Source organism: Hydra vulgaris, chromosome 11 (assembly GCF_038396675.1).
Source record: "Hydra vulgaris chromosome 11, alternate assembly HydraT2T_AEP".
In the NCBI taxonomy this organism is placed as follows: domain Eukaryota; kingdom Metazoa; phylum Cnidaria; class Hydrozoa; order Anthoathecata; family Hydridae; genus Hydra; species Hydra vulgaris.
In genome coordinates, this window is record NC_088930.1 from 16980392 (window position 1) to 17008121 (window position 27730).

General features: G+C 25.5%; 1 protein-coding gene across 1 annotated transcript; it reads right to left on the reverse strand.

The window, feature by feature from the left end:
* On the reverse strand, window positions 1-27420 carry LOC101237570 (ceramide synthase 6). The gene is made up of 9 exons (XM_065810302.1): window positions 27283-27420; window positions 26822-27024; window positions 18644-18989; window positions 10891-10986; window positions 10619-10747; window positions 5679-5785; window positions 5416-5506; window positions 5073-5138; window positions 1-244 (listed from the first exon to the last, which is right to left on the reverse strand). The coding sequence occupies exons 2-9, from the start codon at window positions 27013-27015 to the stop codon at window positions 173-175; spliced, it is 1101 nt and encodes a 366-aa protein (XP_065666374.1). The 5' UTR covers window positions 27016-27024; window positions 27283-27420; the 3' UTR covers window positions 1-172.
* Window positions 27421-27730: the final 310 nt, after the last annotated feature.

A 27730-nucleotide genomic window follows, 5' to 3' on the forward strand; every position in this document is an offset into this window, starting at 1 on the left:
CAAACATAAAATCTTGTTAAATTTGGTGCAAATATCAGAAGACAAAAAAATATTATTTAGATACATCATTATTATATTACTCTTAATATATATTACCTTTATCTATTTCTATATATTTCTCTCTATCTATATATAATATCTATCATTGTATAAGGATATTTCATATAATGAATTAAAGTTTCTTTTTGTTAATACGAGAGTTGTCATCAGATTCTTCATCATCACTGCGATCATCTTTACCAACCTATAAATTCATAAAACTAAATTAACGAAGGTCAAAAGGTAATTGACGCCTTTTAGGCCTGTTACACCTTTTTATTAAAGGTTGTTCAATATAGTTAACCGTTTACTAATGAGGCATTGTAAGCAATGAACATAAACTATCACAGTAAACACATTAACCTATATTTATAGTCTACTTAAAAAGAAATCCAACTTCCAAATAAAAGAAAAACCTTTGAGCAAACAAGATAACAGAAAGTTATCAAACCAAAGAAGTAAATCTTAAAAACAAGTGATAAAATAGTTTAAAGCAAAAATTTTATTTCTATTTTTTTAATAAAATTCTAAACACATTTCCTTCTTCTATATTACAATGTTTTCAATAATCAGTTAAAGTTATATTTTTTCAGCTTTATCAGTTATGTCTTCAAAAAAAAAATGTTACAGACCATAAGGAAAAACTCTTTATTTCGAACTTTAAAAGGGTTATACTTCTTAAAACTGTAAAACTAAATAGCAAACCAGTGAATTTTAAAAACCCTTAGGCTTGATGAGTTACATTGCACAAAATACTAATAAATTTAATTAATGTAAACAATTTTAGTTTTTCCGGACAATTTAACAAGCAGGTAAAAATCGGAATAACTATTTGTTGAGTCATTCCTCAGCAAAATTAGATCTTTCAATTAAATAAATTCAAAATAAACAAAAAATCTGTTCATCTTACCGTAAAACCGAGTAACTTTAGACATTTTAAAAATTTTTAGTTACACAGTTTTAACTTTTAAATAGATAAGTAGAATTATGAATTTAAATAGATAAGTAGAATTACTTTTGTCTTATTTGTAAAAACAATTCTTCTTGCATAAATTGTAAGGTGAAACTTGTTATTATTGTTATTATTATTATTATTATTATTATTATTATTATGTATTTCACCATAAAGAAAAATTTACAAAACTAGTTATTATAAAATGTAAATACACAGATGGGGCAAGAACGAAACAAATTCAGTCTTAGCCCCAAGAATACAACTAAAAAATAAAAGACAATATGTTGTCTGGACGAAGTTAAAAATTTGACCAAACAACACAGTTTTCTATCTATTTTCTAGAAAAATGTTCAAATAATATACAAATTTTGTTTTGACTCAAAAAACAATATTCTACGTTTTTTTTACAGGATGGTTAAAAAAAAGAAGAGGTTTATAATCCTTTGGGGTAACTTTGACAATGTAAATAATACTCATTTTACAGTAGTCTTATCATTATTTATTCTACCGAAATCTTTTTTTTGAAAGATGTTATCTTAATGACTCATTTTATGATAATTAAAATTATTTATTTTCAAGCTGAATTGTTTTTACTTTCTTGCAAATTTTTTGAAACTATATTTCTATTAAATCTAAAAAAAGTCGAATAGTGTACAATAAGTGACTAATGTGATAATTATGTGACTGTCAACTATAAATTGTAATTTATTAAGTTTAGAAGTAAATTAATAAACTGCACATTTATTTGCACAATTACAAATTGCAGAGTTTGTTTGTGTTACTTATATTTACTTTTGCTATAAGTATGTCTTGAAACATAACAAAAATATTGGTAGAAAAAGTAATTACAACAATTATTCTAACACCATTCTTTTTAAATAGTTTCAACTCTATTTGTCAAGCTCCAAAAAAGTTTAATAAAAAATGAATTTAAAGCATAAAAAGTGCATTGGTGCAACAACCATATCTACTCATGAGTAGCATTTATTTTCAATTAGAATCATGGTTATGTTTTATTTTGGGATTTCAATTAGATAAACTTGATGCCAAAATGTTAGTTGCTGCTTATTTAAAATCACAAAATTGTACAACAAAAATATTTTCAAACAATACTCTTGGTGATGATTGGATTTCAGCTTTTATAAAGCGTTTACAATCAACCCATAGAAATGCATTAAATATAAAAGTTTACATAACTAATAAATGTTTATTTTGAAAACATTAAACATGAAACCATTTTATATGACAATCCCAGGATCGTCACATAAAATAGTTTAATAAATAGTAATAGGACATATTAAATAATAAATAGGACATAAATAGTAAATAGTACAATAAATAGTAAATAAGAAAAAGAAATGAAGTACTTAAAAAGAATAATGAATAGCAATAAGGATAGCTTCTCAGTGATGTTTTGTGAAAACGGTGTAGAAGAAGTAATGGCACTTCAGGCATTCATTTAAGGAATACGACAAAACATGGTCCAGAAAATTCTCACTTTAATAAAACCCAATCTGGTTAATTTGATTAAATTAGTTTTGAGGATTGGTTTTTTTTTACATTATTAACATGTGTTTAGAAACAAAGTGGAAAAAATAAAATAATAGAGTGTTAGTAAAATTATAAATGTTAATGTAGGCAAAAATAACTGAAAATTAATCCAGGATAAATTATTCAAGTAGATTATTACAGTGAAACAGAAACAGCTTCTGAAGGAAAAAGTGAAGTTGACTTTATGAAAGACTGAAAAAATGGTTGTTATTTAAAAAAATGCTCGGTATTTATTTTATGAATTTTTTGTGCCTTTATTTTATATTATGTTTATATTTTAGACCACTCATAGTTTTTATGTTATTTACTGATACATATATTTCATAGACATGAAATATATGTATCAGTAAATTTTTAAAATCATCAGGATAAGTTAAATACACACATGACAAAATATATTCAAATTACTTAAGCAAATAAGTTGCTTTAATAATGTTTATACTTCTTTTTTGTTGTTCTTTGCTAAGTCCATTTAGTTACTTTAAGTACTTTTTATAAAATAAATGTTAACTACAAATTTAAATTACATTAAATGAAGATAATAACACAATATTTCAGCCCTTGGAATTAGGATCGGCATTCGGCAACGCAGGCCTGAAAGCATTTGAGGTTGCCAAAAAATTGCTGACTTTGTTTTTATGTTATACAGTAACCCCTTTGTGTCAAATTTATTCACTAACTTGATCCCAATCTCTAACAGTTTGAGTTTGGCAAAAAATTGCCAACCTCATTTTTCCTAATTATAAGGGTTGATATTTTAGCCTATGTTAAAAACATATTTTACTCTCACAAAGTTACCACTTTACCGGGTAACTTTGACTGCCACATTAATTCCATAAAATCTTAGATTTAGTGAACACATTTTATTAATTAAATAACACCAGTTATGCACAACTTTTAACATTAAAATAGTTCAAGGAAAATGCTTTTTTTAGTCAAAAAGTTATATTCTTTATCAAAATTGGTTTAAAGTTACCCTATTTTACGGAACATTAAATATTTCTGTATAAAACAACTTGATAAAACAATTAGTTTAATAAAAATTTGTAAAAAAATAAGTGCCATTACTTACTTTTTCTTTTTTTTTAAATTTGAATTTTATTTTTTATAAAAACATCTTTAATTTACTGTTAACTTTTATTTTTTATAAAAACATCTTTAATTTATCGTTAATTTTATTTTTGAATAAAAAAAATCTAAGAAAGTAATAAAATTTTATTTTCTTTCAAAAAAAAAAACTCTTTATGAAAATTGCACAGAGCTGACATGTTTACTCTCTTGAATATTTTAAAGTAAATCATTTTAAAGTTTAACATCTATGGTCCACACTTGAGTGGTTTATACAGGTTTTCATAATGCCATTTTGAAATTTAAACACGTCACTGAGGAATAAATAAGGTAATTATTTACAACTAGATGCCTCACCTGGTGTTTTGCAGATCAGAATATTTTTATAATGCTACTGTCACTAGAAAAATTACAATCTAAAAATTATGAGCTAACAACTCACAATAAAATTGGGTTTTTAATTTCAGATTTTTTTTTTTAATTAGTTGACTTCACACTAATGAGCCTCACCTGTGTGAATATATTATCAGTTTATTGTCATGGCCAGTGCAATGCAACTTTGAAAACAGTATTCATTAATTTAATTATAAGCACTGAATTCACAATGTTCTTTTGAAAGTTTTAATAAAATTATCAAAACTGATTTACAGAAATCCAACCTAAAAGTTGGGAGATTTTCTTATTTGTATGTTATGCAAGTTAAATGCCATTTTTGATCATAACTTGTTTTTATTAGACTTAAAATTCATTTAGTTTATTTTGCTCTCCAGACCAGCTTTGTTATATATTTGCATCCTGCACAACATAAGCGTAAATATTAAACAAAAAAATCGTAAATATTAAACAAGCGTAAATATTAAACAAAAGCGTAAATATTAAAAAAATCGTAAATATTAAAAAAGCGTAAATATTAAACAAAAAAATTCTTAATATAAAAAAAAATTGAATAAATTCTTTATAAAAAACAAGTTTACTTAAATACACTTAATAACAAATTGACAACAAACACATTAATTTAAAAAAAAAATTACTTAACTATACAACAATTGAAAACAACAACATCAACATAACTAAGAATAATATCAAATAAATATTTTTTAACATTTATCAACATTTTGTTTTAATACAGTAAGGATTATTTACAAATTCAATATATACAAACTAAATATTGTTGCTAAAGTTAGAAGGTTATAGCAATTAGCTTCTTCCCAGTTGACATGCATCGTCCAAGGGACGTGCTTCAGACGTCTTGTCCAGATGTTTGTAAGACATCCGATGGACATCCCCCAGACAACGCATACCCACTAGGTCTACTGTGATGCACATTAATTTAATTCAGATTTAACAGGATTAGCTGGAAATCACTTGCAATACCAATTGCCTTAAGGAAGCATTCTATGCTTGTAAATCACTGTATTTTATGTTTGTTTTTATTTAAAAAAGAAAAAAAACTTCTCACCTTCCCTAACACAGCAAATTTGTAGACCATTTTACCGATCAAAATTCCCCAATAAAAATGCAATCCCTAAAAATATTAATAAACTCAAGTAAAATAAAACAGTTCTGTTATGTCTCATAAAAATTATAAAAACCATGTAATTATGCCTAAAATCTTAAGTAGAGCAACCAAAAATATGCTCTAGAAAATTTTTTTTTATCTATATTTTTTAATGCAATGGATAAACATCTTATTAGCATTTATTAAATGCTACATTAAAAAAAAATGCATTCACATATTTTTGGTTGCCATAATCATAGCTTATACAGTAACTTAGAATTTTATAATTCCTGCCACAACATACCTGTAAAATAAAAAGAAACCCAACAAGTTGATAGTAAGCAAAAAAAGGTCCAAGTTCAGACCAACTATAATATATCATGCAATGTATGACCCTAAAAGGCATTCAACAAAAAAATTTCAAAAATATTATATGTATATATATATATTATATATATATATATATATATATATATATATATATATATATATATATATATATATATATATATATATATATATAGGAAAAAAAGATACATAAAAAAATAACAATAGAATAAAATCTACCAAAATGGATAATACACCCAACGGGTCAAATAAAATACAACTGCAAATAAAAAAAACAATCCATCACAAAGCTTCTGCATTTTTGCATAGTTATAAACTTTTGCAGCCTTAAAATAAATGAAAAAATTACAAATAAAGAAAATATAACTTTTACTATGAGACTTCAAGTTACATATTGTTTCAACAATCATTAGACATATATTTAAAAAAAAATCATTTAAAAGTAGTATTAAAAATAATAACTTTAAAATATATATATATATATATATATATATATATATATATATATATAATAATATATACAGTATATATATATTTTATATATATATATATATATATATATACAGAGTGTTACCCAGGAATAAAATTTATACCGCGTTTCCATCAGATTGGGAATTTAGGCTGATGTCGGCTTGGCTGGCGAGTAAAAAAAAAAAAAAAAAGCTCCATCATTTCAAAAGTTTCTTAGATTAATGACAATAATCTTGTATGGCTGTAAATACAATATTCTTTCTTATTCCTTTCATTTTTTTTTATTATAAGTATAAAATTTAAATTTGTACAACAGAACTTTTAGATTAGTTTAAATTGCAACAAACAAAAATTGTAAAAACACAGTTGGAATACAAATAAATCACCGTGAATATTTTGTGAAAAAAATTACAAACAATAAATATTCACCAATAGTCTGTAGTCTCAAATAAAAAAATCAAAATATGAGATTTACGTGGTAAACTATCAATTTACAACATAATTCTCATATTTGGATTTTTACGTTTTAACTCGTCGACAAAGTACTCTAACAAATCGTCGTCAAAACACTCCTTCGGACCTTCTATTGCAATCATCATCAAGCTTTCTAATGTGCTTTGGCTTAGCTGATTTCAAAGACGGTTTTTAACTATTTTTAATTTTGAAAAAAATCTTTCAACGCAAGCTACACTCAAAGGAAATATAAGGAGTAACTTAATCAAAAACATACAATTAGCATAAACACTTATCAAAACAGGGTCAATATTAATCACTTTCCATAACTCTTGAGGCGTAAAATTGTTCCTTGACTTAGTTAAATTTTTTACTATCTCTTGATCTTTTTCTTTTGATATACGTATATCGAAACTGTTTTCCCATTCTCGGCGTTTATTAAATAACATAATTTTGAAACTTTCAAATTCGGTTTTTGTCTCAGTTTCTGAGATATCTGGAACTTGAACGTGTAATGCTCCAAATTTGTTACTGCTTTTTGGTTTGCCATAGTGAGCTATAAGTTGCTCTAAGCTTTCTTCACCATAACTAGAAAGTTGGCTGAGTGTTTTAGGCAATCGTCTTGGGTCAAAAATCGAAAGCGATTGCCAAAATTCCATTTGCGCGAAAGTGTTTTTTAGTTCACTTTTAAAACTATTTACAAAAGATCTAAAAATGTTTAACTCAAACTCACTTAGGTCAAAGTTTTTATTTTTTTTTTAATCGGCTTGTGGCTGGTAACAAAAAAATTATTTCATCAGTCGCTGATTTCATTTCAATAAAATTTTTTTCCATGAAATACTTTCATCGAGTACCCGAAACTAAATCATTTAAACTATGATTTGCTTGATTGACATAAGTTGGAATGTCGCTGAGACTAATTCCTACTTGCGAACTTTGTAGTGCTAGCACAAGTGGGCGAATCGCTTCAAACACATCTAAGAGCATTAATATTGTTGCAATGTTAGATTGTGAACTCGCTTGTATAAATAGCCCGAGTGCTTCTGCTTCTTTTCGTTTGGTGTAACATGTTGACAAAGCTTGTAAAATTGGTTTATAACCTTTGAACACAACTAAACAAGCTCGATCGTGTGCAATCCAACGAGTTACACTTGGACACACTGGAACTATGGATTCTAGTTTTCCATAGATTTTGGAGCATTCTTGCAACAAATGCATGGCTAGTGTGCGGTATTTAAAAAACTTCCATAGGTTAAGTAAAAAAATATCTACCTCCATAATAGTAGGAAAGTCTTTCAAAATATGTTTAAAACATAACGCAAGTTTGTGACTTGTACACCCAATCCAAACACACAGTGGCACAGCATCTTCAATGTAAGTTTTTAAACATCCTTTTACACCAGAATTGACGCTTGTTGTGTCCATACAAGCAAAGCGAGCATTTTTAAATGAGATATTGTTAGCTCTAAAAAAATTTCGAATAACATCAAAAACATTTGGAGCTGATAGACCAGAACCGGTGAGCTTACTTAAAGGAACTATCCCTATAAAATGTTCTTTAACGATGCCGTTGTGTTCGAAAGTGGCATGCATAGTCAACTGTTCAATCGAAGTAATGTCAGAAGTTTCATCCAAATAAAAAGAAAAACTCTCACCTCTTCTAAGTGACTGGAGTAAAGGATTTTTGACAAAAACAAAGATAATGTTTATATACTTTGCAATATATTTTGGAGACATATATGTTGCGTTTGCTGGGCCAGACAAAACGTGCGCCTTAACTTCCTTACAACCACACGCAGCAATAAGTTCAATAATGTCTGAAAAATTATGAGTATGTGCCCAGTTTTTCCTGATTAACAAATGCGTGACTCTAAAGAAGGTTTTAATAACGAAGCGAGAGTTACTTGTTTTTAATGTTTCTTTTGCAAGAGTATTTTCACGCAGCATTTTCCATATACTCGAGTCTTGCTTAGATATTTCATCAAAAGCTTGTTTATTTTTTAAAGCTATAGTATGCCTATGTGTATTTAAGAGATCTTTCGCACGCTCCGAGGGGTGATCTGCAAATTTGCCAGGGTTTTCAATAAATGCACGATTACTTTTTTTTCCAGGGGGCAAACGATATGCAAACTTTACATCTCATACTTTTCTGTTGTTTTATTTCATAGGTCATCTACATTTTTGATTGGTATTTGTGCTGGTGTGACTCTGTTTTTTTTTCTTTTTCCAAGAACTGAAGTTAAAGGAACTGCGTATACATCGTTTTCGCTTTCAGCTAATGTAGACTGATGAGGACTTTTACTTATTGCTGATGTAGGCTGAAGAGGACTTTCATTTACTACTGATTTAGACGGGTGTGGACTTTCACTTACTGATGATGTAGACTGATGAGGACTTTCACTTACTGCTGATGTAGGCTGAAGAGGACTTTCATTTACTACTGATTTAGACTGATGAGGACTTTCACTTACTGATGAGGACTTTCACTTACTGCTGATGTAGGCTAAAGAGGACTTTCATTTACCACTGATTTAGACTGATGAGGACTTTCACTTACTGATGACGTAGACTGATGAGGACTTTCACTTACTGCTAATGTAGGCTGAAGAGGACTTTTATTTACTACTGATTTAGACTGATGAGGACTTTCACTTACTGATGATGTAGACTGATGAGGACTTTCACTTACTGCTAATGTAGGCTGAAGAGGACTTTCATTTACTACTGATTTAGACTGATGAGGACTTTCACTTACTGATAATGTAGACTGATGAGGACGTTCGCTAACAAAAGATGCAGGCTGATGAGGACTTTTGCTTACTACTGATTTCCATTGTTGACTATAGTTTTGCACACTTGTTGTTTCTTTATGTTTCTCAAATAACGTTACAATATTTTTTGATTGAATTTTGTTATATTTTTTTTTAAAATAGTATTTTCCATTATTTGAAGGCATTTTTGTGGTCGCTTTTATTTTATTGAAAAATTTGATTTTTGTATTTGTTAATTTTGTTTTAGTAAATTAAACTTTATGTTTATTAAAATTTTTGATTTGTAAATTTAAAAAAAAATTGTAAAAACTTATGTAAATGTAGTATTCTTTTTTTGTTTTACGCAAATAATTTATAACATTTACAAACACAAATGATTTAACTTAATTAATAATAAAATGCTTACACTAAAATGCTTTACCAGCAAATTTAATTTACTAACAGAATTTTTAATTACCTTAATAAAAACTTTTTATTCTTTTATTTAATGAAATTTTGAAATGACATTTACATCCACCAAAGTCATTTTTTGAATAATTACTGTGCTAAAATCTTTGTTATATTCTTAACTAAAGATAAACAGCATTTGTTAGTTTAAAATTTTTGTATTGTAAATAAAAAGTCTAAAATAAAAACACGAATAAAAAAACAAAGTAACAAGCGAAATAAAAAATCCAAAGAACAACTGACATCGTCAATTAAAAAATACAGTTTTTATTTTATTTTTGAAGAAATTGCCGCGCTTTTTGAATGAATTTGAATTGAATGACTTACTTCGCTTTTTCTTTAGTAAAGAAAGTAATTGTTTTCGTTCAACTAAATTATTTTCTTCATTTACTAAGTATTTCTACATTTCTTGCGTAACACTTAAAATCTAAGTCTGTTAATAACAGGATTAAAGGTTGTTTTTTTAATAATTTTTTGAACTTTGGGAAATTTAAAAAAATTGGGAATTCCGCGTTATACTCGGTGCCATCAGGCTAGTTAACACTCTGATATACATATATATATATATATATATATATATATATATATATATATATATATATATATATATATATATATATATATGTATGTATATATATGTATGTATATATGTATGTATGTATATATGTATGTATGTATGCATGCATGCATGCATGCATGCATGTATGTATGTATGTATGTATGTATGTATGTATGTATGTATGTATGTATGTATTATATTTATTGAATACTAACTGTATTTTTTTTGACAGTTAATTCATTTTTATTATATTGATGATTATTAAAATGACATTGTAATTAAAGTAAAAAAGTTCACACACAAAAAGAGTCGTAAACTACTGGCATTACTACTGACAAAATTAATATGTACAATAATATAATTAAATACCTAATATTTAATAACATTAAAGTAATATAACTTTATATAACAGTTGATTAAAATAAATAATAATTCAAAGAAAAAATCAAAGAGCTTACTTCTAACCATATATCAGATGCATCATGAAGTACCATAATGACAGCGCCAATTCTTGTGAAACCAGACATCAAAGAATGCAGAATAAGTATGATTGTTACAATATGATGAAGGAACATCTGATAAAAATCCTTAACAAAAAAAAACTAAATTGGTGATCAATATCTTAATAAATACATATATACAATAAAAATAAATATAGTTTTCGGAAATTTTGGGAAAAATTTTTCTAAAACTGCTTGCTTAGTTTAGTATTAGGTGTTGATAAGAATACCTTTCTTTTTACATCAATAAACTGTGAAAATAAAAGTGAAGTGTAAAATGCCAACTCTGCAGAATAGTAGATTCTCATTGAGGTAGTGAAGTCTTGCTAAATATAAACATTTTTTACTACACTACAATAGTTATATCACAATAAAAAAAACTTTACAAATTCAGAAAATATTCAAAAGATAACTATAATATATATATATATATATATATATATATATATATATATATATATATATATATATATATATATATATATATATATATATATATATATATATATATATATATATATATATATATATTTATATATATATATATATATATATATTTATATATATATATATATATATATATATATTTATATATATATATATTTATATATATATATATATATATTTATATATATATACAGAGGCTATTTTAGGAAAAAAAGTTGGGCGTCAGTGCTGCCTGTGCCGACACACTTTCATAAGGAAATTTGCCGTATGTTTTTTGTGAAAATAACGATGTATGCCTGAAAAAAAAAGTCCTCAATTTCTGAATTTGGGTGGTGCCCAAATTGGCACCCAAATACAGTCGGCGCTGTTGAAAACGGTCTACAAGAGCCCCTGATATATAATATATATAATATATATATATATATATATATATATATATATATATATATATAAATATATATATATAAGTATATATATATATATATATATATATATATATATATATATATATATATATATATATATATATATATATATATATATATATATATAATATATATATATATAAATATATATATATATATATATAAATATATATATATAATATAATATATATATATATATATATATAATATATATATATATATATAATATATATATATATATATATTATATATAATATAATATATATATATATATATATATATATATATATATATATATAATATATATACATATATATATATACACACACATGACTGTAGTATCATTTTCAGGTACAAATTAAAAAAAAAAAGTATACTCAATGGGACAAACAGATTATCAGGTACATTTTTTTGTACCCTTAAACTTTTTGTCTCCGTAAGTATACTTTTTAGTAAAAAAATCTCTGTAAGCAACTTTTAGGAAAAGTGAAAAGTACGCATATCAACTCTCTTATGGCCTACTGCCTGTAAAAACGATCAGAATTAAGGTTAGACTAAAGGTTAGGGCTAGGTTTAAATTATAAAAAATCTGTAATTTTTAAATTTTCTTATTTTAGTGTAAATAAAAAGAATGTAAACAAGCAAAAGTTGCAAAAAAATATATCATCGTGAAGTTTTCCTTGTTTGGAAAAGAATTAGAACAATACCTATCACACAATTGCCAACTAAGAAAACTGTATTGCAATATTATCATTACAGAGACCTTATGATTGGAGCTGATTTTCCGAACATTTCTTTAGTTTATATAGCTTGTCTAGATTTCTTCAGTTAATATGCCCACTTGGTAATTTTTTTACTGCTCAATGTGCTAAAATAGATAGTTGTCTCCAAAAATGTTTAACATGTGTCCTTTTCTAATGTGTGTCCTTTTCTAATGTGTGTCCTTTTCAAAGTGAAGAAAACTTGGCTAAAGCGATATTCCTTTTGTTATATTGACCAGCATATCAAGTGTTTTTTATATCAAAATACTTTTTAATTTATAGTTTAAGCAATTTTAATTTGACTTTATATAAGTAAAATATGCTTTATATTTTTAAGACAATTATTAGGTAAAAAAAATTCAGTTCATAAAAGTTTTTACATTTATAATGAATTACAATATTTTTAGTGAATTTTTTTGTTTTATTTAGAGACAAGGTTGTTGACTTAGAAAAAAGGAGAAAAGATTTAAACAAACACAGAAACAGTTACAGTGAAAATTTAGTTTGGAAAATAAAAATTTTTTCAAGAATGCTAGAGAAGGTATTTGATGCAAGTTCAAGAAATGTTAGGTAAAGATAAAATTTCACAAAAAGTTGTAAGAAACAAAAACAAAAAAAGAAATTAAAATTTTCAAAAAGTGAAGTTTTTTGTCCATTAGAAAACATAAAGAGTTGGTTACTGAGAAATTTAAAGACAACAAAACATTTAAATACTTTCAATAAAGTAGAACCTCTGGCCTATTAGAAAAATTAAAAAATATAATTCTGTTCCGCTTTTTGTTACAAAAAACATTCAAAGCAATTTAGCTCCAATAGCATCACAATATGGAATAAGTTCAACAGCACTAAGTCTTGCCTCACTTATAAATAACAGTTCTGGAAAGACAGATGATTATTCTATTTCTGAACAAAGTATTTTGAGGTAGAAAAATTCAAGTATATATAAAACTGATTGTAATGTTTAAGATAACTTTATTATATTGGCTAAGGGTTAAAGTCTTACAGTGGACTCAAAAACTATAGTCTCTTGCAAAAGCAATCAAAAAAACTTTACAAGACTAGAAGCTTATTGACTATGTTGATTGTCTGTCTTTAGACACCACAGTCACAAATAATGGTTAAATAAAAGAGAGCAAAAGCTTTGATTTGGATACTTGTTATTGTGTATAAAGGTAAATATTGAAAAAAACTAAATATAAACAAAGTATCACAAAATATTTTTATATTTAATTGTGAATATTTCTTAATGAGTTAAATGATTCACCTTATTATTAAAATTTAAATAAATACACAATGGACAAGGCTGTAACAAAAGTCAAAAATGTTATGTTCTTAAAAAAATTTTTTAAATATATGTATAGAATATATCATGGTCTTTCTGAAATGGATATATTTGTTTTTATAACTCAAAAACTACTTTTACAGTTGCAAATTAAAGAAGCGCCATTTTCAGATATCTAAACAACTAAAAATTCAATTTAAAAAATGTTTAATTTTATTTCTTCACAAATTTAAAATTAATTTTATTTGTGGCCCTTTTTTAAATTTTGAAATATATTTATAGCTTATTATTTTTTTGCAATAATAACAAAATATGAATCTAAGTTACCTTTTTTTTTCTATTGTTTAAAATGATGTTTTAAAAACCTAATTACAATTATCATAGAGGTATATATATATATATAGCCTAATATTTTTTGGAACACAAGCAAACACATCTATGAGAATATACAATAAATGATTAACATGTTTACTATAAGATAAAATTAGTTATGGCTGCTACTTCTGGCAACTATGAGCACTGCCAAGCTCTAAAGTTGAATACATTTTGTAAAACACCCTTTGAGGGGGTTTAAATATTTGATATTGATGTAACATAAAAATTCCAAAAGATTTGTTGATGAATTCTATTTATTTTGATGAAATGAGAATAATAAAAATATGTTATTCTTAAATTTAAATTACTTCCTGTAATAGCTCTACCTCACCCTCCCTCATATGGAAATAACTAACATAAGGGTTGTCCCTTAAGTTAGGGTTACTTTTATTATTAAATTATTACTTATTTTCAATCACGTTAAATTGTTTACATTTTCTTAATCAATTTAGGATTAATCAGTTCTCAATGCATGAAGAGTCTTTTGTACTATGTTGCCAAAATATTTGAATGACTTCATTGAACAAGAGAGCGTCAAAGAGATAAAGGAAAAAATGATGAACTTTTTAAAGTTTTAAAAAACGTTGGATTTAATGCAGATAAATTGATGTAAAATTTAAGCATAAGTATAGTGAATGGCTTGACAAAGGAGAAATTGATTTTTAAAAGAGTGACTAAAGATATTCTTTCTAATTCAGAAAGTCTTGTTACACCATTAAACAATCCTATTGATAGACCAATTGTAGACTTTGATGATACATTCAAAATAATGCTTTAGAAAAACAAATTTTTATATACCCAGCATATAGTAAGTCAGAGCTGCAAAAGAACTATGCTATCCTAATAACATATTCATTAGTGGTTATTCAGCTAATATTCCATTACAAGATCTGGTAAATCATTTTTGTAAAAGATTAGTAGAAATACAGAAAGAAGTTATTTTGTCTCGTGAGTTTGATAAAGCAACGCTATATTACACAGCTGGATTTGATGGCTCAACTAGTCAAAGCATTTGTAAACAAAAATTATCAGATAGCAGTTCTCATAATTTATCAAATGAAAATTCTTTATTTAGAAAGTAAATGAAACGGCAAATTAAATTCCATCCATTGTTGTTTTCAAAGGGCAACAAATATCTATTAAGACCCATTTCGAAATCACTATGATTGATGGAAATGTGCACACTGCCTTATCCAACGCAACTGAGTGTATTTAGCCATGTTAAGTGAGTAACTTGTGTTGTTCTTTTAGAGCTATTTACAAGTAGAGATGAAAAAAAAGTTATTTTATGGAGAAACTTAAAGCCATTGTCAACCATTTATTGTCGACCTCTGAGTTTTGAGTCTTTGAAAAGAAACTAAATCTATTGATTGATGAAGAAAGTAAATGGAACGGCAAATTTGATTCTATCTATCATTGTTTTCGAAGGGCATAAAAATATCTATTACAAACCATATCAAAATCGCTATGATTGATGAAAATGTGCTCACTGCCTTATCCAACACAACTGATTCTAGTCAGTCATGTTCAGTGTGTGGATGTAACCCCTCAGAAATGAATGACATTGAAATTGTTACTAAAAACAAGCACTCCACTCACGATCTTCAGTATGGTCTTTCAAGTTTGCATGCTTGGATAAGGTGCTTTGAATGCTTATTGCAAATTGCATATAAAATAAAAATTAAATCTGTTCAAACAAGATCATTTGAAGCCAAGAATTCAGTAATGGAGCAAAAGAGTTTAATTCAAAAAAGATTATTGGATAAACTTGGATTGATAGCAGATCAACCAAGAGCAGGCGGTAATGGGAATGTTAATAATGATAATACAGCCAGGATAACTTTTTAAAATGAATACATATTTAGTGAAATTTCAGGAATTTATAAAGTGCTAATTGAAAGATTGCATGTTATAATTTGTTGTATCTCCAATGGTTTTGAATTAGACATTTTAAAACTTTGAGATTATTAGTTTGAAACTGCAAGATATTTTGTTAAATGTTACTCCTGTTACTACTTGTCTCAAATTCTGCACAAAATATTGATACACGGATACCTTATAATAGAAAAAATAATATTGCTTATTGGTCTTATGTCAGAAGAAGCACAAGAGGATTGTAAAAAAGATTTTAAGAGTTATCGCCAGCACCATACAATTCATTATGAATTGTATGGTGCTGGCGATAATTCAAAATGATTTTGATGAGTTTTCTTTAACTTTAGAGATAGAAGCAATTATTTTATTTTTATAAGAAAATTTTCTCTTCCTACTGTACTTTTGTTGTTGTTGTTGTTTTTTTTCATTTAATTTTTTCGATTATTTTTCTTGCAGTTTTTCCCATTAACAATAATGAATTCATAAATTTTCTAGCATTGACTTTTTTTTATATTTATAAAGTTAATGAAGAACTATTACTAAAATAAAAGTTTGAACAAATAAAAAAATAAAAAAATTTGACCTTCAAAAATAATAAGTCAATCAAAATGCAATGAAGATGTAATAAAACGACTATTGTGCATTTCTGATCCATTGGTGTCCAGTTTCAGAAAAACAACAAAAAAGAAAAAAAAAAATCCCGTTAGGAGTTTTAGAAATTTTATATTGTCCTGATATATAAGTTATGAGTTCTGTTTATTTTATTTTATTCTAAATTAAAGAGCACAGACCTAATAATGGTACTCTTACAAATTTCATTGAATATAGTACCAATATTAAATTAATTAACAATTTTGTCTCAAAATTGACTACTCTGGCCCACTGTAAAGTGATTTGAAATAAATAAACTCTTTGTTCCCAAAATTTTTTTCTTTGTTTAAACTTTTATTTTACAATAGTTCTTCATTAACTTTATAAATATAAAAATTAGTCAATGCTAGAAAATTTATGAATTCATTATTATTAATGGGAAAAACTGCAAGAAAAATAATCGAAAAAATTAAATGAAAAAAAACAACAACAACAACAAAAGTACAGTAGGAAAAGAAAATTTTCTTATAAAAATAAAATAATTGCTTCTATCTCTAAAGTTAAAGAAAACTCATCAAAATCATTTTGAAAACTGCTAATGTTAATTAGTTAATGTTATTAATTCCTGATAAATTAGTTGAACATTTAATAATTCAATTAAAACTTATTTACTATAAATTAGTCGAACATTAAATAATTCAATTAAAAATTTGACTAATTAAACATTTTTAGATTTTATCATATAAGCTAAACAGCCCTACAAATCGAATATTTAATACAAAGAAGATCATTGTTTTATGAAACAATAAAAATTACTATTATTACATAAAACAAGATTTTTACTAAAGATATGTTATTTTAGAAATCCTATTATATTAAAAAAAACTCGCAAACTTGCAATTAATAACTTTAAACTTATCTATAAATCATTCATTCATTTATTGTAATTATTACAATTAATTAAACGCAAAAACTTACGAGAAAATAAATTAGAAGATTTAAAAATAACAATAAAAAAAGTGACTAAATACAGTTGAAAGTTTTAATTAATTATACTTTACGAGAAACATTCATTTCAGAAAACTTTTACAGGATATAAAAATCATTGAAAATTTAAAATTTTTAAATTATAAATTTTCAAGACCATTAAATGTCATCAGGCAATTGCAATTCTCAACTTGTGATTACTTAATATGCCCAATGTAACTATAGGGTAATTTTATGTTCATTGACCAAGGCCATGTCACCATTTATTATTGCTACCAAAATTCTTACTTTGCTAACTTAAAACTTCTCCTTCATAACCAGACTCCTTCTTTTAATCATTCTTTTGATTGTTAATTTAACAACGCAATAGTTTCATTTTTCCCTCGGATTTAGGGAAAATGAGGTTGGCAATTTATTGCCGACCTTAAACTGTTAGAGGTAGACATCAGGTCAGCAAAAAAAGTTTGACACAAAGGTATAACAATAAAACATAAAAACAAGGTCAACAATTTTCTGCTGAATTCAAACACTTTTAGGTCAGCAGTTAGGTCCGCATTGCCGAATGCTGACCCTAATTCCAAGGGCTGTTTAGCTTATATGATAAAATCTAAAAATGTTTAATTAGTCAAATTTTTAATTGAATTATTTAATGTTCGACTAATTTATAGTAAATAAGTTTTAATTGAATTATTAAATGTTCAACTAATTTAAAGTAAATAAGTTTTAATTGAATTATTAAATGTTCAACTAATTTACAGTAAATAAATTTTAATTGAATTATTTAACGTTCAACAAATTTATAGTAAATAAGTTTTAATTGAATTTTTTAATGTTCGACTAATTGAAGATTTTTATTGTTTTAATAAGTTAATTTTATATTTTATAGGGGTACAATATTCATCTACTACTCTTACGTTTAAATTACTTTGGTCTTATTTAATTATTTTAAAATGATCATGCAAAAGTCAAAGGCTGTGATTAACTTTCGTAGTCATTTTGTTTTTTATACCAACTGTGGTTCAAGCTACTTTTTTTATTTAGAAAATAGCCTAATTAAATATTGGCTTTTGGTATTTATTATTTTGTTAATATTATTATCTTTTAAATTACAAGAACTTAAAAAATAAGATAAGTTATACTTAAGCATTTCTTATGTTAAACTAGTTGTTGAGGAGTATTAACTATTCATCATAACTATTAATAACATTTATTTTAAAAAACACAAAAGAGCTGTTCTTACATTGATAAGCTTCCCTTCCATCCAACTTTTAGTATCATAAAACCAATTTTTCGTTAGGACTGTGTAACAACCAAATAGAAACAAAAATAAATATATTGAAAATCTCCAGCAAGATTCTGTAGCTTTAGATAATAACGGAGAATGTGTAACAGCTCTGCGTTTCCTAAACCAGCTAGCTACTTTTGCTTCTTTCCAACTTGATTGCTCTGCAAGCTCTTTAATTTTTTTTGAGTCCGGAAATTTAGTGACTTGTGTAAAAACTTGTTCACATAATTCATTCTTCTCAACTGTTATGTGATTCTTGTTATGTATTCCAAGGTATTTACAATAATTAAGTGCAATATATCTACCAAAAATAAAATAAAAAAATAGTAAAACATAAAGTCAAGATAAGTTTTTCGGTATGACTGTGATGTGTCTGTAAGCATATATATAGGCAAATGTTTGTGAATTGTTAAACCAGTTGCATACTGGCCCCCTTTGATTCATACTTATTCTTTGATATTTTTCTTTAAAATTTTTTTTTCATTCTTCAAAATTTTCTTAAATAATTTCATTTTCTTTCATTAATATTTACAATATCTAATTGAAATACTAAATTAAATAAACAACTGTGTGAACTTAAATTTTTTTACATTTTTTAACAACTTAAAATAAACAATACAACTCACACCACCACTTGCAGCGTGAAAGCATTTTTTAGTGATTAACTGGTACAGATAAAATGATTAACTACTAGAGATGGGCTAACTTCAATATTATATAAGATTTAAAACCATGAACCATGATTTTTTAATTTTAACTTATAACTATGACAATCTATGATTTTTAATTTTGACTTATAACCATGACAACTATAATTTGAAATCATGTTTTGATTATTTGAAGTCTTAACCTCAAAAATTATTTTCACAAAATTAAAAATTTTTTTTTTAAATTATACTCATGATCAAAACAAACGTTTATTTCTCTTTAGTTATTCTTTATGGAACTTTTTACAAATTACTTAAGAAAAAGGAAAAAGTTTTAAATGCATTAACATTATGCTATTAGGATTATCAGGAGCTAGAAATATAACTAGCAATTAACAAAAGAGAAATATAAACAACAGAAATATTACTAGCAATTTTTTGCAACATTTAAACATTAATAATAAAACTATTCATTTTTTTCTTAAATATGATATTGGATTAGAAAGCCATCTGTGTTACTGTGTATATTGTACATTAAAAATAGCTGAAAATAAAATAAAAGTTTATAATAAAATTTTTGCTTACTGTGCTACTTTGAATGATGTATTTTATTTATAGTAAAGATAAAGATACAGATAAAGCTTTTCTTATATTTAGATTGAACACAGATCACTAGTCAGAAAATATAAAAGACATACAAAAAAAAGAGGCCTGACAAAAATAACAAGTAACAATACAAGTATACTTGTAATGATTACAAATATTAAATTGCAATTCAGATAAAGTTAATTGCCACATCCAATTAGCCACAACTAGGTCAGAATAAATCAATTGCTTGGTTGCAACCTTATTTACCATTTGTAATACTTGTTTTTTCAGGTGAAAAAAACTAAAGAAAAAAAAAGACTGACTACTAAAATAGGACAAATAAAAACTGTTTAATTAAAAATAATTGTTAATAAAAAAAAAGTGAAATTGAGAATTAAAAATTAGCGTAGAGCAAAAAAGTTAAAAGCCATAACCGAAATGAAACTTTTAATATAAAAAAAAAATTTTGTTTTATTTTTGCTAAATCTTCAATCAAGTTTAAATTAGTTAAATGTTTAAAACATATTTTAAAAGTAATTCAATTTATTAGGACTTTTTATTTTAAAAATAATTTTTTACGCGCATTGTTAATCTTTTTTATTTTGTTAATTTCATTTGACAAAGTTCAAATAAAAATTGTACTTTTAAAAAAACAAGTTTCAACATTATTAATGATTCATGTGCCCAATCATGTGATTCAAAATGTGACTAATATGTTTAAAAAAATGATGCATTAGCACTTTGAATTAAAAGAAAATGAAATTTTGGACTCATTTTGAATTGAGAAAAATGTGATTCAAAATATGACTGTAATGTTTAAATTATTTTTAATCACACTTCGAATTAAAAAAGTAAAAACATAAAAACAAACAAACAGACTTTTAGAACTTATAGAACTTTTAGAAATATCATAACTTATAGTATAAAAAATGTCCAGACATTCAGAACATGTCTTCTTTTGACAACACATCTTTAATTGATTAATTAAAGATGTGTTGTCAAAAATGACAACACATCTTTAATTAATCAATTAAAGATGTGTTGTCATTTTTGTCGTAGTTGATATCTATATCGTATTGTTTGTTTTTGTCAATCTTAACAAAGGTCAATCTTAACATTCAGAACATGTTTCTTGTGACAAAAGAATGTCACATGAAACATGTTCTGAAAATAAATTTTACTATACGCTGGGTGAATAAAAAAAGCAATTGCTTTTACTTAGTAATTGGTTAAATTATTAAACTTATTTAAAAAAAAACACAGACAATCCATTTTGCCTCATGCTTGAGGCGAAATGAGGTATTTGTGTAACAAGGAATAATGTAGACTTACAATATTATAGCCTGTTATAGCAATAACCTTAAACCTATAACAATTTATAGGCCTAATAGAATTTATAGTAAGGGTTAAGTCTTAAGTTTAAAATAATATGCTAGTTGATCAATAATCCTATATTAGTATATACTGTATTATATAGTGCAAATGGTACTATAATATTATAGGTCTATTTGTCCTTTTAATTTAAAAAAATACAATTAAGTTAGATGTATGATTTAAAAGAATTGAAAAGTCAGGGCAAAATGCAGCAGTGCACAATCCGTTTTTTTTTCTGAAACTATGATAGTCTGGTGTAAAAGTTTTATTGTGTGCTTTTTCTCAGGGTAAAAATAATAAAGAAAAAAAATTTAAACTTCTGACTAGTAAAATAAATCCAAAAAGAAAGGGTTTATTTAAAAGTAAATTAACTAATTAATCAATTAAAGATGTGTTGTCATTTTTGTCGTAGTTGATATCTATATCGTATTGTTTGTTTTTGTCAATCTTAACAAAGGTTTTATTATGTGAAGCAAAAATGTTGAAAGCCAAAACTGCAAAAAAACATTTTATAGGAAAATATATATAATACAGAAATATAGAAAAATATTCTATTATTCTCTCTCAATCTCAATTTAACTTAGTTGAATGTTTGAGAAAAAGCGTGCTTCAAAATGCAACAACAATATTTAAAAAAAAAGTACAGTAGCACTTCTAAATATTAAATCGTGTGTTTGCTTCTTTTTATTAAGTTTGGTAAAATTATATAACGCATCGTAGTGTATTCATTAAACAAAGTGTATACTACTTTACATGCTTTTAAAAATTTTTTTTTATATAATTGCAAGGAATAAAATCTTTATAGATCAAAATATAGTTTTATTTATAAACACTTTTATAAATAAAACTATATTTTATAAGCAACAAACTATCTGGTCATCCTGCCAAGCTACTGACAGGCATTTTTTAAAAATTTCAGTCGCCCTCGAAAAAAGCAAGTTATCCCGTGCCACCGGACAACCATGAGAGTAAACCCCTGAAATAGAGAACTCATTTTGCTCAACTGAAACTCCCTCATTTTACCCCATTGCACAATTGGTCAAATTGCCCATTTTTGTGTCAAATTTATTTTTTCATTAAATATTATTAAATTAGATTTAAATAACATACTTGGAACTTGAAAATTGTAATTTTCTAGTAATAAAAAGTTCAATAAAAAAAATTTAATAAAAACATTTTTTTTTTTATATCTTATTGAGTTAAGTCAAACACAACTCACATAATACATATTTAAAAATACCAGCATATTGTTTCTCATAGCATAATTTCATGAAAAATTATACTTTCATATCTCACGAATTCAATCCAAATACAATTTACAACTTCATGGTGGCCACCAATATCTGCATATATTTAAATGATGTGATTTAAAAATTTACAATGTTATCTCCTGGCATTATAAAATCCAACTTTCTTTTTAGATGTGCTAGTTTGCCTCAATGATACTATGATAGTATCAGATGAGCATAGAAATCTTTATAAAAATCCTTTGTTTGCCATACATCTTGAAGCTTTTCGAGCGTATTTGACGTTCACAAAACTGTTTGAAAGTTTCATCATTAATAGAATGTCACTACCAATTGGTAGTGACATTCTATTAATGATGGATGGTCAATAGGTCAGCAGTTTGAGGAGGTTCTATGGGATCTAGTACCATGGGAAAATCCTCACAAACAACTTTGCCATTTCTGTGCACATCAGGGTAAACTTCTCAGTTGGATTTCATGGCAACTTAATGCGATTTTGATTTATCAACAACATGGCCAATCTGCTGAAGAGAAGCTTCTGGGATATGAAACTTGGTTTCAGCAACTTGTGCCTTTTTTTCCTGCAGTTTTTGGTTGCCAGTTTTTGATGGGCAACTTGTATCCTATTTGTAGAAAATACTCAAAATGTCTAATCCAACAATGCAGGATTAAATGTTTTGTTATTTCCATTATCTAATAAAATTTTTATGCTATTTAAATTGCTAGTTTTTTCTTTTAGTTGAGCTTCTTCAGTGATTAATGTATCTTTAGACTCTTCAAATTGAAAAAGCAAAAGGCAACAATACAGAGTTGCTGATAGTTTATGGTTTCGTTATGAGGCTGTCTTTTTTCCACAAGCAAGTGCGCCCAAATCAAGAGGTACTACACATGTTAAAAACAATGACTCTTCTTCTTTTAAGTTACGAACACCATCTTCAAACACTGTTTGCTTACAGACACTTTGTCCAGTGGAGCCATCAAATACCACTATTTATTTCGATGACTTCATTCTGTACTTGACACAGTGTTTGTGCAGTGTGGTCTAGCAAACTCTGCATTGAGATTTTAGCATAATAGTCATTTACCATTACCTATTTTTACAATATACTAAACTTTTATTTCTATTTAGATAACAAGATAATTTTGTTGCTTTTATAATGTTGTATGAAGGATAAAGTTCACAGTTTTTTCTCATAACTATATTTTGATATGGTTGATATTCATATTTGGTCATATTTGTATCAGAAAGTAAAGCTAGAGTATCATTGTCAGATAGTTGTTGGGATACTTTGTCACTATTATCAAAAATATTCTTTATAGCATGGACCTCATCAAGTTTTGTTTGAAGTGAACAGTAATTAAAATTCTTAATTAAAGGCCTGCCACATGTACACTGTTTAACACATGTATACTTTTTTTTATTTTTAAATCAATAAATCATTAATCTCTGTCTGTAATCACTCCTTATGATTTTTTTCAAAACAACTTTTAAGTCTTTTTATCTCTTTCACATATGTATTAGTAATGTTTCCAGCTTATGGTCAGTGTTCACCAGATTCATTCTATTGGTAACATCTTTCAAAACACCAGTTAGAGATTCTTAATTTATTTTTATATTATGTAAATATATATATATATATATATATATGTATATATATATATATATATATATATATATATATATATATATATATATATATATATATATATATATATATATATATATATATATATATATATATATTTCATTTTAACCTATAAATTCAAAAATACACTAATTAGGAATCATTTAAATTATAGTATTTTTGGTCCTACTGTTGAAAGATGATGTGCTTAATTTTTATTTAAAAAGCCAATACAGGAAAAATTTTAGATATACCCTGTTGTCTAAAATTTATTTTTTAGACAAGGTGGTACTTTGTTGAAGCTCAAACTTATTTAAATTATCATATGTATACAGGAGGATATTGGAGGTTTTTTTAATTAACTTAATAAAGTAAAAATTTGTGTTCAAAAAAATGCAAAAACACATCAACTTCAAAGTTAAATAAAATTTCTTACTTACAAACAATAAACTTGCAGTAAAGTTCTATTGTTTTAAAAAAGATAAATCAATCAATATATAAAAAAAATAATAGCGCATATAATTTTGATTCAAAAACAACTTACAATTTATGTGGCATCTTCTATTTTTAATAAAGTTTTATTTTTAAATCTGAACAAAAATTCCAAATTCAACAGGTCCTAAAAACTTTAATATAAAAGCTAGTGACTTACAAATATCATTTTATTAAAGCTTGATAAGTATGGAAAACAACTTGTTAGCCAAGAACCAAGAGGCTGTATGCCCATTTTTTGTGTTTCTGAGAAAATTAGGTTTTAAAATTTTATTTGTATTTTTTAAAAATATTTTCAAAGTTTTATCATTTCTGAGACTAGCTTTATTGGATACATACCCAATTAATTATTGAATATTTATTTATAATTAATTAACTATTGCCATCAAACACAATTTTTTATTTCTTATTTTGACCACTGTGCATTGTAGCATAGCACATTTAAATGCATTATAATTGAAACTAGGTAGATTTTATTGTTAAAATGAAGGCCCTATTTCTCAACAATAAGATATTATTTAGATGCAATAAAAGCTTTAGTTCAAAACTTTAATTATCAAGTACCAGTTTCTTAAGTCATAAGTTAACTAAATGTGTATTTACCTTGTAAGAATTTTAGAACCTTCTTAAGACCAACTATAAAAGTTACAAACCTTGAAAATATAAATTTGGTCTTCACATCACATATAAAATTTAATATAAAATAACTTGTTTTTGTATTTAGCCATAGTGATCAACCAGGTCATATTTTAAAAATCCTGAAAACAATAGGGAAAAAATAATGCAGAAAAATTAGGAATTCAAAACTTTCTCTTTTTTTTTGTATTAATGACTGAAATTGTTAATGGTAACATTGATTTTTTATCTTATTTTTGGCTCCAATTTATTATTTAAACATATTAAAGTTAAATAAATAATAAGTTTGAGTTATGCGAGAAACGGATCAATGATAAATCCTCTGCTATTCAGGAAAATGGTCTGGCTAGATAAATTTGATATAAATAGTTTCTTAGATTCTTCCTAGATAACTGAGGCTATCTCTAGGTAGATATATTTGATGACTGCAGTTTTTGATTGAAAATATGTTGAAAATAAGTTGAAACAATATTTATTTTATTTTAAACAATTATGAGCAATTTATTTTCACATAAACACTATCATGAACTTTATAGATAAGGAACTTCCTATCGTGACTTTTTGTCCATGGGTTATCTGCATTTAAACAATGGCTGTAAATCAATGACACATAGTGCAATCCGGTAACTTTCTAATGTTCTTTACTAATATATTAAATATAGATTTGTAAAATACAGTATAACAACAAAACTCATATTTTTAAAGAGAATAAAGTCTATTTATTTAGTGACTAAAATTTTGATATATCTGTTTCAATGCCAAACTTAATTTAATTTTGGATGATATGACTAGAATCTATTATTCTTTGTTTACTAAATATCAAACTTTTTGTTTTATAAAGTATAACTATATATGTTTTATAAAGTATAACTATATAGTTAACAAGATATATACAAAACTTCTGTTTTTTGATTTTTTACTTTTTACATACTCATGTTAGATAACTTTAATTTCCTTGTACAAAAAAAGTGACAAACTTCACTTTTACAGAATGAATATTATTATTTTAACAGTTTAATTGTAATTGTAAAAAATTACATAAAAGATTAGGGTATGCCTCTTATCACAAAAATATCCAGCTTAAGAAAAAATCAAAAAGTATCTCTCAGTAAAAAAAAAGAGAGATATAGCTCTAATCTACAAACTTAGCACTTGAGTCAATAAGTACCATGCAAATCCTGTTTTTTGGTAATATATCCTATTAGATATATGAATATTTATAGATTTAGTAAACTCAATTATAATGGAAGAATTTTTGAAAAAAAAAAACCTTAACTTCGTTAGAATTATACTTTACTTAATTCTAAGACTGATTTAATATAAGTAAACTATTTATATAGCTTGTAATGTTAAATGCAATGTGATATTTGTAACTCAGTGGTTTAATCTATGATATATGGGTATTAACTAATAAAAAGTTCAGTTCTTAAATCATTTATTTATGTCCTTTCTAATTGTTATTATTTTATACTTTTTTAAAAACCATTTTGATGTGAAAGTAATTTGAAAAAAATATATATATACCGTTCAAAAATATATCGTAAGATAAGCATAATAACTGCAAGAATTGGGGCATAATATATATCAGTATGCTGTGGACGTCTGAACTCAGTAGTTGATTTAAAATCATGCCAATGTACACCTTTAGGTAACCAGTATTTTTCATTCCAAATATAAGCATTTACATCAGCCAATACTCCAAATATACGGTTTAGCATTATTTTAAACTTAATAAAAAATATGTTTAAAATTAAAAAAAAAAAAACAATGAAAAATTTTTTTCCCAAACTTACAAATAACAATGATTTTTATAAAAAACTATTCAAAATTTATGCTTCAATATATCTATGATGCTACTCCAAATGTATAATTTTATACAAGATTCCTTTTTAAAAAAATAAATTAAAATCGCTCAATAATTCATAAAAGAAAAAAACGTCAAGTATCAGGTTACTGTATTCACTTCTTATTTGTCAAATGTTTACCTTTTAAATTGATTTATTAGTTTATCATCCGGATAAAATCTTCCAACAAAAAATTCACGGAAAAGTTTTTTAATGATTTAATTAAAATTGTACAAAATGACAAAATATGTCAGACAAAATGCCCTTAAGAAAAGTTTTCCCGCAAAAACTGTCATGCGACTCTTACAAAATTTAAAACTCTCAAATACATATATTTTTTGAAAACGATGAAAATTTGGACAAAAATAACTGCAATAAAAGGAAAAATTTTAGAATAAAAAATGGTGGAAGCGTTTTTTAAAAACAACTTGAAAAACAAAACAAAAAAACCTTAAAACCTGCTCAGTACATTTGCTGATAAAAAGCTATTATAAAAAGAAATTGTGGTTTACTACATTGCGCTATTTACAAAAAAGTATGAAATTTAGGAACATTTTAGTTTCTTTGTATTTTTTATGTGAAAAATAAA

Coding starts and splice junctions, on each gene's coding strand:
- LOC101237570 (XM_065810302.1), bottom strand. CDS start 27,015: ATGCTAAACCGTATATTTGGAGTATTGGCTGATGTAAATGCTTATATT. Junction 10,987..18,643: donor TGGAAGGGAAGCTTATCAAT/GTAAGAACAGCT, acceptor GTTTATATTTAG/CAAGACTTCACTACCTCAAT. Junction 5,786..10,618: donor CATCTGATATATGGTTAGAA/GTAAGCTCTTTG, acceptor ATTTATTTTAAG/GCTGCAAAAGTTTATAACTA.